Source organism: Meriones unguiculatus, chromosome 20 (genome assembly GCF_030254825.1).
Source record: "Meriones unguiculatus strain TT.TT164.6M chromosome 20, Bangor_MerUng_6.1, whole genome shotgun sequence".
NCBI classification, from domain to species: domain Eukaryota; kingdom Metazoa; phylum Chordata; class Mammalia; order Rodentia; family Muridae; genus Meriones; species Meriones unguiculatus.
In genome coordinates, this window is record NC_083367.1 from 66,720,460 (window position 1) to 66,738,406 (window position 17,947).

Here is a 17,947-nt window from a genome sequence, read left to right on the forward strand (position 1 = left end):
TTACATCGCCCAGAACGGTGGGAATGACTGTGCGTGGTGACGCTGCCACTGCTGGTCTGCATTCCACTGATTATGTAACACTGCCACATTGTGAGTATTCTTTGTCTTAAAATGGACAGAGCCTTGTCTTCTGCTCTGAGATGCGCCGCTCTTGTTTAGGAAAGTAATGGGGAAATTATTTGTGGTTGATAAATGAGCTGCCACAAGGGAGACACGGTGGCCAAGTGGTCTGAGTGCTGCCCTGGGAGGCAGGATTTTTGTATCTCAATCCTGGCTCTGCTCCAGGCTACTCCTTCTTGACCCCTGGGGGAATGTGGTGTCTGTTCCCCTCAACTGTACAGTAACTGTGACCGTAGATGCGGCTGTGGACACACATGGGTGTTCTGCGTGGCTGGGGATGTGCCCTAGCAGCCTGTTTATTATCAAAACTGCTCTTCAGGGCCAAACATGCTCGAGTTTATTTCTGTTACACTTTCGGGGGAGCACGGCTCTGCCGTCTTTTCTGCTAGAATGTTCTGCGCTGTCCTGTCTGTCTCTTTTACTTTGCAGTATACTTTGAGGATAAGAAAATCGCTCTGAACCCAAAGCATGAAGCTTTGGACACATTATGTACCTTTGGGGTGGGGAGAGCCGGGGTGGGGAGGTGGGAAGAAGTAGCAGTAGCCTGTGGGTAGCCTCTTGGCTTTTTTCTTTTCGCTACCTCTTAAAACACTGCAGCGAAATGAACAAAGCTGGACCAGTGCCAGAACCTAAAGCTGTGTTTTATCTCCTACAATTTCCTCCTAATTTCCTCTGTAGACCAGACTCTGACCTCAGTCTCACTGGGACCTGCTCTGTAGAGCAGCGAACCTGGGCTGCATTGCAGGGAGGAGGAGGAATGAGGAGTGACACTCCTCCCCAGAGTCTGGAAGGAAAAGTGTTTTTCTGGGCGGGAGGGAGCCTAATATGGTTTTATTGAATGTCTTCAGTCTTCATATAATCTCCTGTAAAGTACTACTATAATGCAGCATAATTATACTGTTTATTTAATCTGATGCCATGCAGATCTTTGGAGGGCCACATGAGTGAGAAGGCTTTATTTTGAATAACTCATTTGCTGGGCAGATAATGTGGAGCTGTAGTTGACCTTGCTGCTGTTAGAGGTTTCCAGGTACCGGGTGCCGTGGCACACGCCTGCAGTCCCAGCACTAGGGGAGGCAGAGGCAGGCCACTGTGAGTTTGAGGCCAGATTGGTCTACAAAATGAGTCCAGGACAGCCAAGGCTATCCAGAGAAACCCTGTCTCAAACAACAACAAAGGTTTTCAGGTAAACTTGTTTTAGCTGATGTTTTTTGTTTTTGTTTTGATGGGCAGGAAGTGGACAGAAGTTGGATTAAGAAAGGACAGAAGGACAGAGGGGTAAAAAAAAAAATCACTGGAATGTTTTGGAGCAATGACTAAGGACAACTAGAATGGAGAGGGACCTAAAGCAGAGAGAAGAATTCTCCAAACTGGTGAATCATAGCTAGATGGTGAGGAGTGGATAAGCCATCATAAGTTCAAATCCCCCCACTTCTACCCTACGTTTCTGTGGCAGAGGATGACTGACAGGCTTCATAGTTGCCCTGTTCTCATGAGGGAACTATTGCCATAGTAGGCTGAGTAACTGAGGACTAATTAAAATTAAGTAAAAGTCGGCTCTCTGTTGTGCTGTGTCGCAAGTACTCAGTAGCTGCGGGTGCCACTGGCTGCTGTATCAGAGCACAGGGCTGTGGGCAGTTCCATGGGGCAGTGCTGGCTGGAAACAGGCAGTGGGTACTAGGAAACATAGTGGAGACCCACGCTCTTTGCAAAGTGGGTCACGCTCTGGTTTCCTGAAGACTGAGATGGAAGACAGAGGTATTTTTAAGGCTAAAGGAGGATGAGGTGTGAACAAGGTTGAAGTCAGTACCAGTGTTGAGTGATGTGACCCCAGGTTTTTGGGGTTCAGGGGAATCACTGTATGAATTGGCATAGCATGTTCACATTGGGGAATTGCTGTGTGAATCAGCATAGCTTGTCTGCATTGTGTCCCCCTCAGGCCATTCACTGTTGTACCCATAGCACACCATTCAAAAAGGTTCTCTCTCTCTGATGAAGAGGTGTTACACAGCAGGGGAGTCTTTGCTGGGAGCTGATAATGTATAGAAAACTGTAAATAACATATTTCTTGGGTTGCCATTTTGTGGATGTAGGCAGTGGGTTTACTTTGATACTATGTCACTTGGTATGTATAGTAGAACATGACCAAAGCCTGAAGCACTGTGGAAAAGAAGAGGCAAAGCTGTAGGTGGTGCCTTTAAAATACTTTTAAGAAGTTACTTTCTGCTTCTGGGACAGCTAACTCAGGATGATCCTTTCCAGGTCCCACCATTTACCTGCAAATTTCATGATTTCCTTATTTTTTATTGCATAGTAATACTCCATTGTGTAGATGTACCACAATTTCTGCATCCATTCTTCAGTTGAGGGGCATCTGGGCTGTTTCCAGCTTCTGGCTATTACAAATAAAGCTGCTACAAACATGGTTGAGCAAATGTCCTTATTGTGTACTTGAGCCTCTTTTAGATATATGCCTAGGATTGATATGGCTAGATCTTGAGGAAGCACTATTCCTAGTTGTCTGAGAAAGCACCAGATTGATTTCCAGAGTGGTTGTACAAGTTTACATTCCCACCAGCAGTGGAGGAGGGTTCCCCTATCTCCACAATTTCTCCAGCATGTGTTGTCACTTGAGTTTTTCATCTTGGCAATTCTGATGGGTGTAAGGTGAAATCTCAGGGTTGTTTTGATTTGCATTTCCCTAATGGCTAATGACATTGAGCATTTCTTTAAGTGTTTCTCTGCCATTCAATATTCCTCTACAGAGAGTTCTCTGTTTAGCTCTGTTCCCCATTTTTTAGTTGGATTACTTGGTTTGCTGCTTTTCAGCTTCTTTAGTTCTTTATATATACTGGATATTAGCCCTCTGTCAGATAAAGGGTTGGTAAAGATTCTTTCCCAGTCATAGAACATAGGATAAACCTACTAAAATCTGTACATCTAAAGAAACTAATCAAGAAAGAGGACCCTGACTAAAATGCTCAATCCCCATCCTGAAAGGCAAAGAGGGTGGACATCAGAAGAAGAAGAAAACAGGAAACAACCCAGGAACCTACCACAAAGGACCTCTGAAAGGCTCTGTCCTACAGACTATCAAAGCAGATGCTGAGACTTATGGCCAACTGTTGGGCAGAGTGCATGAAATCTTATGTAAGAAGTGGGAAATAGTAAGATCTGGAGAGGACAGGAGTTCCACAAGGAGAGCAACAGAACCAGAAAATTTGAACACAGGGGTCTTTCCTGAGACTCATACTCCAACCAAGTACCATGCATGGAGATAACCTAGAACCCCTGCACAGATGTAGCTCATGGCAGTTTAGTGTCCAAGTGGTTACACAGTAATGGGAAGAGGGACTGCCTCTGACGTAATCTGATTGGCCTGCTCTTTGATCACCTCCCCCTGAGGGGGAGCAGCCCTACCAGGCCACAGTAGAGGACAATGCAGCCACTCCTGATGAGATCAGATAGACTAGGATCAGAAGGAAGGAGAGGAGGACCTCCCCCATCAGTGGACTTGGGGAGGGGCATGCATGAAGAAGGGGAGAGAGGATAGAACCAGGAGGGGAGTTGGGAGGGGCTTATGGGGGATACAAAGTGAATAAATAAAATAATTAATAAAATAAAATAAAATTAAATTAAAAAAGAAGTCAAGAGAATCTTCCCTCTTTCCTTCTGGCCACTTGAGAAACCTCCCGGCTTCTCACCCAGACCTGGAGAGGGTTGCAGATAGCCGGCCCCTGACAAGGCCACACCACGGCAGAAGGACCCAGGGAGGGTTTTCAGGGAAGTATTTAGTCTACTCACCACCTCCTTTTCTTCCTTCTCATCCTCTTCTCCTCATGCTAAACACTCTGACACCAAGCTACGCACTCAGCGCTATTCAAGTGTTCTTGGTGCCTTGTAGAAGAGCAGTTTCTGAAGGAGGCAGGTTTCAGGGCAAAGACTCATGAAAATAATCAGACCTGGTCTGAGAAAGTCTTCATTTTCCCTTTGGTTGTGGGGCCCTGAAGTCGGCCATCCTTTCCCTATTGTGTCTTTACAGTAGGGTTCTTTCCAGCTAATAGAATTCATGTCTTGTTCTCTCTTTGTTATGGAGTATGGACAAAGGGGAGGGGACGTCTCCCTACTTTTCTTCTTTTTAAAATTCTGCTCCCCCAAGCATGGTTGGCTAACATAAAAAGCTAAAATGTTATGCTCAGGATGCGAGGCTAAGCACTGTACTCAGGGTCAGCCACTGTAGACCCAGAGAAGAGCATGTTTGATTGCATGTAGGTTGATGCAAGGTCCCGCCTCTGAGAAAAAGGTATCGGACGGGTTTGATGCTCTTTGGGTGGATGACACCTAAATGAACATCGGTACAAAGTCCCAATTTATTTCTAACATCAGAGATCAGACCTCTACTCTTGCCTGATGCGTCTAAAACAAAAAGGGGGAATTGTAGAGAGCTGCGTAATGCTGCGCCTTAAAGATGGAGCTGGTTTCCGCCTTCCACCTTCCACCTTCCCGATGGTGAGTGCTCTCTGTCACAAACAACTCCACATTTGGCTAAGGCTGAGGATCTGGCTTGCTTCCATGTATGTGGACCTATCTGCATTGCCCACGTGGCACGCTGGGGTTGGCTACCCAGAGGCTATTTAAGCTGTGGGCTGGCTTTCTCCAGGATCCGATGATTGTTCAAGGTTCTGAATAAACTGCATTGAAAAAAAAATTCTGCTCAAGGGTATGCACACCTCCTCATTTTTTTTTAGTTTTATGATTTATTTGGGTGAAAGAAACCAATTAGAACAAACCCAAATGGAGAATGGAAAGAAGCAGTTATGAAAGCACCCTTCTCCTTTTTGCCTTTATTTATAAAGTGGTGGGTTTGCTAGGGAAGGCAGTATGCAGTCTTCTGCAAGTGTATTTTATTCTTCATTGGGTTCCAGAAGTGAGTGTCATATGGGAATAAAAATTGTGAGTCATTTGTGGTGATGTTAGCCGCAGACACTGACCCCTTCTGCTTTTAGTGAACTGAATGCTCTTGCTATAAGTTAGCACGTGGGTAACTGACAGGATGAGGGAGCTGCCCCTGGCTTCCCAGACACAGGCTTTCCCTTCTAAAAAAGCTGTGTTATGGGCTCCTTATCCCTTCACTTGTGAGGCTTTGAAGTTAAAGCCATGAAGGCAACTCATCCTTACTTCCTCTGCTCCATAGAATGAGAATATTCTATTTTAGACCTTATTTACCATAATTTTATGTGCATTGGTCTGCATGTATGTCTATCTGTCAGATCTTAGAGTTATGGACATTTGTGAGCTGCCATGTGGGTGCTGAGATTTGAACCTGGGTCCTTTAGAAGAACATTAAGTCCCCTTAACCGCTGAGCCATCTCTCCAGCCCTTATTTTAGACTTTAGGAAAAACCCAATGACAGGGGAAAAAGAATAAGGTAATGTAAGATTTAGATAAGATATCAATGTTAATTTGAAAAACGTTTTGAAATTTGTATTCTTTCAAATTTTGTATAAAAGCTTTTAAAACTTGTCTTAAGTCCTTTCAAAACTTCCAAGTTACGAAAAGATTTCATTTTGCTTTTAATTATTTGTGTGTCTGAGTTGAATATGCACACGTGAGTTCAGGTGCCTGTGGAGGCCAGAGGTGTGAGATTTCCTGGAGCCGGAGGTACGGATGGTCGTAAGCTGCTTGGCGTGGGGGCCAGGAATCCAGCTTGCGCCTTCCCCAAGAGCCATATGGGCTTCAAGTGATGAGGCAGCTCTCCAGGCCCCTCTGAGTTTTAAAAATTAAGTCTTAAAAAAAAGTAGTTTCCTCCTGTGTGTTTGGCAGTTTTGTCTGCAGGCGTGCCCAGTATCTGCAGAGGACAGTATCTGGAGTCACGGCGGTCGTGAGCTGCCGTGTGGGTGTGGGGAATACAGCATGGGCCCTCGGAAGAGCAGCCATTGACCTTAACCACGGAGTCATTTCTCCAGCTCCTGAAACTTTTTTTTTTTTTAAAGAAGCAATGCAAATTTAAACCTCCCGTAAACTATTCACAGTTAGAGTCGTTTTCACTAAAGCCAAAGCCATTTGTTCTTAACTAATCGTTTCCTGCTGGAAAAGAAAAGTTTACTGCAAACCCCAGAACATGTGTATGCTGTAGGTGTGTAGACTGTGCTGTCCCCAAGAGCAAGGCGGCCGGAGCCAGTCTGGGATGTCCTGATGCTTAGAGGTGAGGGGTCACAGAAAAAGGACTTCCTCGAATTAAGCATCTTTGGTTACTTTGTACTTGCTCTACAGTTCCTAACTAGTTTATCCTCATTCTTTTGTGTTTTTGTTTGTTTGTCTGTTTGTTTTTTGAGACACATCATGTGGTCCAGCTTGGCTTCTAACTGTCTAGTTGCTGGATGAAGTGTGTGTCCCCACACCCTTGTTGTCCATCCTTTGTCCATCCCCTGTCTTGGCTTTCCCTTGGGTTGGGTGTTGGGAAGGGAAGTACACAGCATGCTAAGCTCATGTTTGGGCTCGCACACTACCAGATACTGTCTCTGGTCACCTGTGTCATTTGGTGACGTTCCATTCTTGGGCCTGAGTTTCTTCAGCTGTTAAGTAGTAATGCAGGTCAAGCACCTGAGATCTGTGAAACATTTAGAGTGTCCACATGAGATAAGTAAAAATTGTTCATGTGACCTCATATAAGGGTCATAGTCAAGGCAGGCTGAGCAAGCCATGAGGAGCAAGCCAGTAAGCAGCACTCCTCCATGGCCTCTGCCACAGCTCCTGCCTCTAGGTTCCTGCTTTGAGTTCCTGTCCTGAATTCCTTGGATGATGGACTATAAGCTGTAAGATGAAAATACAGTCTTTTCTTTAAGATGCTTTTGGTCATGGTGTTCCATCACAGCGTTGCAAACCCTAACTGAGGTGCTGAATTTGCAGGCACATTTCTGCCTTCACCGGCCACTTTCCTCAATGTCACAAGTCAAGCTTAGCCCAGCTCCCAGCGTAGCAAGTGTCCAGTATGCTGCGCCCAGATTCCCAATGGCACCTTTGTAATTCTATTGAGACAGTATCATATGTCTCCAAGAATGTCTCCTCTCTTTGCTGAAAGGACCAGATATTGACTTGACACAAACGTATTTATAACAAAATACAATATCCCTGTTCCTAGAATCACACCAGAGCTTCATATTATTTGGTTATTAATCTGAAATGGGGCCTAAGATAAAATTGCAGTACAAAACTTATTATTTATTATTATCCACCTGTCTTCTATCTATCTATATGTATCTTTCTATGTATCTATGTATTTATTTATCTATCATCTATATATCTGTGTATCTGTCTATCTATCTACTTACCTACCTGTCTGTCTGTCTGTCTGTCTATCTATCTATCTATCTATCTATCTATCTATCTATCTATCTATCTATCTATCTTTGTGGTGCTTGAGATGGAACTTAGGGCCCTGCGCATGTGACTAAAGTGCTCTGTCACTGAGCTACATCCCTAGCCTGAAACTGATGTTTCTAAAGAGGTAGGTAAGTTGAACATACTGCAAAAAGCACAGATTAAATTGTGAGCGAGCCGATAGTGCTGCCTTTTCTCCGTTCCTTCCCTTGGTAACTCATCTCTTCCTCACCTGTGGTGCTGTGGTGAGGAGCACACAGAGCCCTGGCCTGTGGTCCCGATGGGGCAGAAGCAGGTGACAAACTGGAGAGAAGGTGGAAGGCGCTGTGCTGTCCCAGGGAACACATGCACACATCAGTTAGCTGCTCTGCTCTGGACTGAGTGGTCAGGAGTTTTGGCCCAGTGTGAGAGACATCTGCCCAGGCCTGAGTGATAGGAATGGATTCACCTTGCCTTGATCTCTATGAAGAGCATATAGATGAGGGGCTAGGGAGAATAAAGTCTCTCAGACAGGAGGAGGCTATGGGGAGAGCAGAGTAAAGGCCAGCACATGGGAAGGTTGGGAGGAGCAGGCAGGATTTTGTGGGGGGTTGGATGAATTACTGCAGCTACTTGGGGCCTCCTAAGTCATTTTTAGAGTTTAGACATTGTGGATACTTTCAATTTTTTTTCCTTTGATTCTATATCCCACAGAACTATGGCCTTGAAAGTGATACTATGAAGAACTTGGTTCTGAAACTGAGGGCGTCTTCCCACAATTTGCAGAATTACATAAGCAGCCGGCGGAAGAGCCCGGCTTATGATGGGAGCACGGCCCGCAAGCCTCCCAATGAGCTCCTTACTTCTGTGGTGGAGCTCATTGGCGCTGCCAAGGCCTTGCTGGCGTGGCTGGACCGGTAAGCCCTGGGACTCCCTCTCCCCGGATTTCAGGGCTCATGGGGAAGGAGCAGATCTTTGGAAGTTACCGTGAAGGTCAGCAACAGGAGTAAATCAGCCCTGGTTTAGAGAGAGTGAAACTGTGCTAACGGGTGTTTCACTGCGATTAACCATAAGCACTGGAGTATGTGAAGTAGTTCGTGGACGTGGCTCAGCTCACTTCAGTGCTGTTTTTTTGTCTTTGTCTTTTTCTACTCAGATTCCTGTTTTTTTTTAATATAGTATTTTTATTAATTCTTTGAGACTTTCATACAATGTATCTTGTTCATATTCAGCCCCCATTCCTTCCCCTCTATTTTTCCTGGATTCACCCTCTTCTCTATCCCCCCTCACTTTATGTCCTTTTCCAGTTTTTCCCTGGGCCTTGATTGTAGGGGTTGTGTTGCATATATATTACTTGGGGGCAGTTACCCCACGGTCAGTTGATCTCTGCATTTTGACCAGTTATGGTTTTCTATCATGATCTCTATCTACTTATAAAAGGAGCTTATTCGAAGAGGGATGAGAGCAACACTTATCTGTGGGCTGAAGGACACGTATTTAGACATATAATGCAGTTAGACGTACTGGCTTAGGAAACTGCAGTGGTGGGCTCTCCTCTTGGTTCCGTGGCCCCATCAGCCAAAGGGAGTTGGCTAAATTTATAGCCCCAGTCATGAAGTCATTCCTATTGAGCAGGCCCCAAGTCCGATTAGACAGTTGATAGTTACCTCCAGGATCTTTCAGGATATTTTACCATGATGTCATTGTTGGGATTCCTAGGTGATTCAACTGGGTAGTACTATTGATTGCTTTTCTCTCTTGGCAGTTTGTATGGCTCCTTCTGATGCTGTGAGAACTGGTCCTCAGGGTCACATTTCTGTGTTACCTTTTCAGAAGAAATAGCGTGATGAGAGATAGCTTGAGCCAACCTGCAATGTATCCACGTGTGCCAGTGTCTGGGGTGGGACTCTCAGGGCTTTTCTTCTTTATTATCCTCTCCTCATTAAAGAGAGTTCTTGTTCCTTCCCAGGGCTCCGTTCACAGGGATCACGGATTTCTCCGTGACAAAGAACAAAATCATTCAACTGTGCTTGGACCTGACCACGACAGTCCAGAAGGTCAGTAGTGCACCATCATCGATTTCCAGAACTTTCTCCTCTCTTTTCTTCTTTTTCCAAGGGATCCCATATGTCTACAAAGTGTCCCATCTTCCCCTTCCATCAGAGTTTGGTGGAGATGAAAGCTTTACATTTGAACAGATGGCTTCTGAGAAAAATGACCAGCAGCCTCAGGCTCAGAAACTACTTTGTCTTATAATCACTAATACTTCTGTATTTTTACCAAACATATTAGACTGCTTTGAAAAGAAACAGAGTTTTCGTAATATCCAGGTCTCGCTGTCATCTTTGTTCTGAGTCCCTGCTGATTCTGGCTTCATTTAGACGCCTCTGTTGTTGGGATTAAAGGTCAGGATGGGACAGCTTGTAAGGCTGTAACAAATAACCCCAAACCTCAGCTGTTTACCCCTGGGATAGTTACGTAAATGGATCCCACTGGGATATGTGCTCTGCTTCTTTCTGCAAACCATCAAAGTCCCACTTTCATCCTCTATCCTATGGCAGAGAGGTAGAGAGCGGTGATGGTTCCCATGTTCTGGTTTCCCTTGTGGCTCTTCAGTCAGACCTAGATATTTTAACAAGGGCCTGAAAAGTTTTACATTAGCCCATAATTTGTCTAGCTTCTATGATGTTAAATATAAACAAAACAAAACAAAAAACAAAACCCTATGAGTACTTAAGACCGATTGCTGTCACGTTACTTGGCTATAGCAGAACTTCTACATTACTTTAGGATTTGTTATGAATGCGAGAAGGGGTCTCCTCCTCCATATCTATTTGGTTTTAAAGATTTTGTTTTTTATCTTTAATAGTTGTGTCTCCCCCTCCCCTGTGCATATGCACATGTCTGTGTATGTTTGTGTGTGAGTATGTCTGCACATGAGTGCAGATGCCCAGAGTCTGGAAGAGGGCGTTGGGTCCCTTGAGGCTGCAGTTACAGGTGGTTGTGAACCTCCCAACTTGATACTGGGACTCAAACTTGGGTCCCCTGTGATATTAGCAAGTGTCCCTAACCACTGGGCCACCCCTCAGTATCTCCGTTTGGTTTAAAACTTTTTCTTTTGATACTTGTTTTTGTGGATGATCTGATAAAATAAAAAATATCCTTCTCTTATTCCTGACTGTGTAGTAACAGATACAGAGGGGTGTGTGTGTCTGTGTCTGTGTCTGTGTTTGTGTATGTGTGTGCATGTGCATGCATGTGAGGTATTTTTCCTCTGTAACAGAGTTAAGTGTGGCTTTGCTTGTACCCGTTAGTTGAGATCTAGTCCTGAGCAGCTGTTGAATTTGGAGCTCATGTGCTTTGGGACCTGTGATCTGCCAGAGGGGCACAGAGACACTAAGTGGATCTGGTTTTGCCCACTTTAGTGATGTATAAGGTAATTTTGATGAAAAAGTCTGATGTCAGCTGTGATACATGAGTGTCATGGTACCTAAGACCAGGCATTGAAGGTGGAAGGTGTTTCCCTAGCACCTGCCTTGAGGGTGCCTTCCCTTCCCTGCTTCCCTCCCCCCCTTACTGTTCTAATCCTTTTTATTTTTTATTTTTATAACCAAGTTGACTTGCAGTCCATTACAGCAAAGTGTAAGAGCCGAACACTGAAGTTAGCGAATGGGCCACTTCAGCTCAGTGGCTCGCCGTGTAACTCTGTGCCGGCCCCTGGTTGGTGAGGTGCCATGGCTTGGGCTGAAGCTGTGGAGCATGGGGAAAGTGAGGAGGCCGGGGCGGGTGCAGTGGTTTGTTTTCACAGGGTGAGCAGGCTTTGCCCGAGCAGCGTAATGCTGGCTCTGCAGGCATTCGGATAGTTCCTCCAATAAATATTTACTTGGCATTGGTGACTGCCTCTGTTCTAGGCACCAGAGTGCCAGAGTGAATAAACAGGTAAGATGTCTGTTGGTGTGTGGGGCAAGGAGAAGGAAGAGACTGGTTAGTGAGCAAAGTTAAGTACGTGTGAAGTCATGTGAAGTTAGCTGAGGCGGGAGGGAAGAAGGGGCGCAGGACAGAGAGGCGAAATGGTTGGCTTCCATGGCTGCAGTGAGTGGTGCTGAGGAGACAGTACCAGAATGACTGATCTGGGCAGTTGTGCTCACCTGTTGCAGGACCCTAGTTTGAAGCTTGTGTGTGTGTGTGTGTGTGTGTGTGTGTGTGTGTGTGTATGTGTATGTATGTAGAGAGCTATTGATACACTGATGTAGCTCCCTTCCACCTCGGCGTTCAGGCCCAGTGTGACTGTGCGCTCTGCAGTGTCTTTCTGCACTTGTTTCTCCCCCTGGAGCCCTGTGGTGCATGGTGGAGGCCCGTTTCCAAAGTGAGCTTCCGTGGAGATGGGCAGCTGTCACTCAGGCTGATGGAACTGGCCCTTCATCAGGAGAGATGGAGCCTCAACTCAAGGCCCGAGAGGCACCGTGCTTGTTAGTGTGGCCACCATCATTTGCTTCTGTGTCTCTGTGGTCTGCACTGGAGTGGCTAGTCTAATGGCTAAGAGCAGACTAGAAATGGCATAGGTTCAAATCCCACCCCTACCACTGGTTAACCCTGGGCCCTGGACAAGTCATTTAAGATTCACGAGCCTTTCTTTCTGATCTGTAGAATGAGAACACTAATGTTTGTCTTGTCAGATGGCTTGGTAGAATTCCTGTAAGTTCCCCTCCCCTGTCCCACTTTTGAGTAAGAAAAAAAAAAAAAGGCAGTGTAAAAATGAGACCTGAAATGCCAGGTATGATGATACAGGCCTTCAACTCCAGTGCGTGGTAGGCAGAGGCAGAGGCAGAGGCAGAGGCAGCCAGAGTATTGTGTTAGAGGCCAGGCTACATAGAAGGACCTTTTTCTTTTTTCTTGATATAAATTTTAAACATAATGCTTACTAAATATATACACACACAAATATATAATAAATACATGCACACACAAATATAGTCAGATGTCCATAAACCTATATGTAAAGGAAAAAGCAAATGTAGCTGATAATTTGATAGAAAAATTGTGTTCATCCTGGCAGGGAAAGAGGTAGACAGAAAATGTAGGGGAGTAATCAAAAGGAAAAAAAGGCGAGGAAGAAGTGTGTATGTGTGTGTATGTGTGTGTGGGTGTGACTGTGTGCGGGAGTGTGCATGTGGGGGGGGAAGGGAAAGAGAGTGTTTTATTTACATGTGAATAACATGAGTGATGTGGGCTTTTATGTTTGTGTATGGTGCTGGGACTAGAAAGCTGGGCCGCTTCTTGCACACAGGCAAGGACTTACTCATCCAGCACATGTACTGAGCTGTACTCGCAAGCAAAATGTGAGGTGTCTAAAAGCAGTGTTACCTCATGTGTGATACAACATAGGAAGCACAGCACTGACACAACGAGTATGCTCAGGTGGGATATAAATACCTGGATTTTTGGAAGATGTTTTCCAGAATTAGACTTGATAGTTTAAGGATAAGAACTAAGAAAATATATATACTGCCCTTATTTTCTGGAATTAAAAAAAAAAAATTCAGCTTGAACAGGTTTTCATAACTTTGAGATTGGTCTTTGACAATTCATTCCTATGTGTGAATAAACATATAAATATATGAATATATATACACATACATATACAGATATACATATGAACATGCCTTTTAAAGGGTGCTGAGTGAATGTACTTGGGGGTGTTACTGTCTGAAGTTTTGGGAAGATATATGTCTTTGACTCTTGTCTAGAATTTGTTTTCTATGGTAACTGAAAGCACCCATTTCTTTGTCAGGTGTCATTAGTGTAGCACACACATGTTGGTGACTGAGGTCAGTGTCATTTCCAGTGCAGTGTAATGGCACCTACAAGATAAGCTGTTTCAGAAAATGCACCCTCCTCTTATTTGATCCTGTGCCGCTCCTTTTGAACTGGGGACGGAATAGAAGCTGCATCCTCTTCCGTGCAGGAGCATGTTTCACTAGAGACTGTCTGGAGCCCCTGCCTAGAAGACACACACCCACCTTCCTCCTTTACATCCTCCGTGTGCTGCGTTTCCCCTGCTTTCTTAGCACATGCCCTGCTTCCCTCCTTGCGATGCTGAAGAGGGATCCACACCTCAGCTCTCGTTCTGCGTGTTTCCATGCACTTCTAGGGCTGCATGTGCTGAAGTCTACGCCAAGCTTGGGGTCCGTCCTCCTGTCCAGTTTGTCCAGTTTTGAGGGTATAAGACGAGATGTAGGGAACAAAGTCGGGAAGGGATCGGGGTCCACATTTCCAACTGGACATGACGACTTAAAGTGTAAGACAGGGATGAAGCTCCTCTCTGGCAGGAAACAGAGAAAGGACTGTTGAACCCAGGGAGCAGGGTGGAGAGGAGGGAGGCACCATTACTGAGGGGGTTCCAGGTCTGGTGTGTCCGTATGCTTGCGCTCTGTGGTCACATTGAGCTCCCAACAGTTTTCTGAGATGTTGGCCTTGCCATCTTATTTTACTGCGAGGAAAGATTGTCATAGAGGTCTAGCAGGCTGTACAAGTCTACCCCATTCGTAAGGAGGTGGTGTGAAGGCAGGAGGCGGAGGAGACCCACCCGGCAAGCTGCTAGCTGCCCTGGGTGGCCCTGACGGTTGATCCAGGTGACCAAGGGCTGTCACCAAGCTCTGCTTCAGTGTGTGACGCATGAGGGGGTGACTTGTTCAGGAACATTTTCTTCCTTCCCCGGCTACCCTGCCAGATAATGTGAAGTCATGCCTGCAGCTGTTTCCTTTCAGGGCGGGGAGGAATGGGTGTGGGAAGCCACCTTGCCCTTGGTAGAGGTAATGGGCGAGTCCTTTCACATGCTGCCTTAGACAGTTTGGGTTTCTCACTTGTACCTGTTCGTCAGTTTCCACGGCAGGAAGCTCATTTGGATGAATGGGCTCCAGTTCCATAAAATCAAGTGTCAGGGACCGATGGTCACACCTCAGCCTTGATTCCCGTGCCCTTCTACTGCAGCCTTCTGTGTTGGTGATAGTCTCTAAGGGAGACTGGAGACCATCTTTCTGCAGTAATTTGTAGGACCACAGATATAGATTGCTGGTTGTATTGCCATCATAAGGCCACACAAGTGGACAGTTCCAAAGCTGTTTTGTATCAGCTCTCTATGGTAATAGTGGATGGTCTGCTTCCTGTGTGTGACGTACAGGTAGAAAAAAAAATACATCTTCAAGCTGTAGTTACTCATGGCTTACAAAGTTGCTCTTGTAGCTTGGGTTTCTATCAGAGTCATGCTTGGGTGAAGTATTTCTAAATTTCTTAGCTTTTTTTTTTTTTTCCTTTTCTATGCGCTTTTCTAGAGAGTCGGCATCAATTTTGGGAACAGTAAAATAGCTGTTCTTGTGTCTTCTATTTATCTGTTAAAAAAGAAAAGGAAAAAAAATCAAAGTTTTAAGAAGATAAGGGAATTCCAATTCTGAAATCCTATAGGATAGAAACTCATCCCTGTCCTTTCTGCTACTACTGGGGAGAACAACCTACACATGGCATTTCACCCTGAATGGATGTCATAGCCCAATGGATTCAGCACTGATTTGTATTTTTCCACACACCTGAAACTCTTAGCATTATCCACAAGATTGGCTCAGTTCGCTGTTGTACTCAGTGGTGCAAAATAAACTCTACTGAAACCAGGTCTTGGGCTGAGAGATGTCTTAGCAGTTAGGCGCACCTGTTTGGTTCCCAGCGTCCTCTTGGTTCTCAAGCACCCTCCAACTCCAGTTTCAGGGATTTAGTACCCTCTTCTGGTGCTGAGGATATCAGGCACATACCTGGTATACAGACGTGTTCAGGCAAAACACTCACATACATGAAGTGAATAAATCTAATTTTAAAAGTTAACAAAGAAGAAAGTGGCTTCTCTGATTTCCTTTCCTGTGTCTGTGGTCCGGGTTGAGATCCCCCCGTGCAGATAGTTCTAGAAGGCTACCTGTGGAAGTTTCGCTTTGACGGCTTCTGGACAATGGAGATTCCTATAATCGGCTAACCCTGCTGGCATAGTGTTCCAAGTCTTTTGTTCTCTAGCTGAGAAAATAATGCTTTGCATTCCAACTCTTTATTTAATGTCATCAATAGCATACCTCAATACCACTTTTTTGGCAGTGTGTTAATGAATGTTTTGTTAAAGTTTTTTCATCTTCTAAGGCCTGAAGTATGTGATTTAATCTCACTGGTGCTTAAAATAAACTTCTGTGGCTGAGTTTACCCAAGGCCTCATTTGAAAACTATTCTTATAGACAGGACTTGAGCTAAGGACTGCTGCCTTGTTGGCCCACAGCTAGCTGAGCCTGGGGTCACGTTGAGAACCATAGGCAGGATTCTTGTATTTGTCATTTTATACTCTCCAGACTGGCCAATAGGTAGATTTCATTTCTGTGGTTTTGTTTGGTAACAGGGCTAGAACTCAGGGCCTTGGCTTGCACATGCAACACAAGGACCCCATCACTGAGCTGTGTGCTCCTAGAGTCAGTTTGTAGGGTTTTTGTTGTTGTTGTTTGTTTTAATTTTTTTATTAATTACAGCTTATTCACTTTGTATCCCAACTGTTGTCCCCTCCCACTTCCACTCTCCCACCCTCATCTCCTCTCATGTCCCTCCCCAAGTCCACTGATAGGGGAGGACCTCCTCCCCTTCCATCTGACCCTAGTCTATCAGGTGTCATCAGGACTGGCTGCATGGTCTTCCTCTGTGGCCTGGTAAGGCTGCTCCCCCCTCAGGGGGAGGGTTTTTGTTGTTTTAAAATAGGTTTTCTCATCAGAAAATCAGTCCCCTGGCCCTTTGGGTGATAAGCTCCGTGAGTTAGAAGACAACAGAGACTTAGGAGAAGAGAAATGTCAGCTCCACATCCACTCAGGCCCCGCTTCTGTATCCAGGTCTGCTGGGATTGTGCAGGCTGAGTGCTTGGTGGTGGGGGACGTGTCAAGAACCTTGTCATTTCTAGAAAGATTTAAGCCAGTTTTTGTGTTTAAAAAGATTCTATTTATTTTTCTTGGAATTTTATACTCGACTACCATGTTTACATTACTGTGATCCCTCCCTCTGCCCCTCCAAACCACGCCTCCCTTCCTTTGTCTCAAATTAATGACCTCTTCTTCAGTTATTGTTAACACACACACACAGCCATCTACACACATATGCACACACACACACACACACACACACACACACACAAACACAGCCATCTACACACATGTGCACACACACACACACACAAACACAGCCATCTACACACATGTGCACACACACACACATCAGTCTGTACACACCCACACACCCACACACATACACACACTCTACTGAACCTTTTTAGTATTGCGCATGAGTGGCTTATCTCTGGACGAAACAGGTCTTCCTTCTCTCAGCAGCAGTGCCTGTGCCTCTTCTCCTAGATGAGGGAGGTGTTTCCCCTGTCCGTGTTGTCCTGTCAGTTGGTGTTGTCATCATGTAGGTGTTGTTTAGACAACCGTATTTTGAAGATTTTCCCTGTCATGTCTATAAGACATTATTTAGCAGCACACATCCTGGTGCAGTAGCTCCTAAAATCCTTCTGCCCCTGTTGCTGGATTTTCCCCTGAGCCTTCAGGGTAGGGTTGTGTTGCAGATTGTCGGCGCTGGGCACCCCACCTTGCTTACTTTCTGCATTTTGACCTGTTGTGCTAAACTAATTTTTAAAAAGCTTTTCATTCTTACGCTTTTTTTTTTTAAATTCTTTTCTTTAGGATTGCCTTGTAGCAGAAATGGAAGATAAAGTTTTAAATGTGGTAAGTATATTTTCTAAAGGTTACTATTCAACTCATTTTCCAAAGGCAATGGGAATCATATTAATTACATTCAGTGTGGCTAATTGTGTCAAGATGAACTTTGAAACACTGGCTTTTAGGATTTGAATCTGTTGATTTAGATGGAAAAGTAAAAATTGTTTAAGGAGATGACTGTTTACCAATTCCTGTGGTAATTGGCTGTATGGGGTTCTCTGTTTCTGTTTGATTTTACTGTTGTTTTCTTCTGGAAAGTTCATCAGAGCACACTTATGCTTAGCATGCAAATGAGGGTGAGAATGATATTCATACTTTATTGTAGAGCTATTTTGAGTTAAAAGAATACCTTGGCAAAAACTTTACAATGGGGAGGGGCATGTTCTCTGACTGTATAAAGAGCATTCTGGAGGGATTCATCATCACTTCCTCCTTTTGACACAAGCAGCCTGTGCCCCTTTGATAAAACCCTCCTCCTGTTTGGTTGAGGAATTTGGCAATTAAACTGCTATAAATATATTTTCCATAAATAGGGAAGCTAAGCAAAACTAGAGGAATGTGGAAAAGTATCACCTCATAGAATCTGTCCTTGGAAAGAAGAGTGCCCCTTTGGAATGTCCGGATGCCTGTGGTCCTTTGATTTTGGGATGGTAGATGCTCTGATTGCGAGAGCATGTGCCTAA

General features: G+C 44.9%; 1 protein-coding gene across 3 annotated transcripts in view; it reads left to right on the forward strand.

Annotated features, from left to right (window-relative positions):
* Cnksr3 (CNKSR family member 3) overlaps window positions 1–17,947 on the forward strand; it is an 86,612-nt gene that overhangs the window by 45,792 nt on the left and 22,873 nt on the right. For all 3 annotated transcript variants that reach the window (XM_060373277.1, XM_021648890.2, XM_060373279.1), the window contains 3 exons: window positions 8,194–8,396; window positions 9,449–9,536; window positions 17,229–17,270. In XM_060373277.1, coding sequence (XP_060229260.1) covers window positions 8,218–8,396; window positions 9,449–9,536; window positions 17,229–17,270 — 309 coding nt within the window. In that variant the 5' untranslated portion in view covers window positions 8,194–8,217. The remainder of the gene's footprint in view (window positions 1–8,193; window positions 8,397–9,448; window positions 9,537–17,228; window positions 17,271–17,947) is intronic.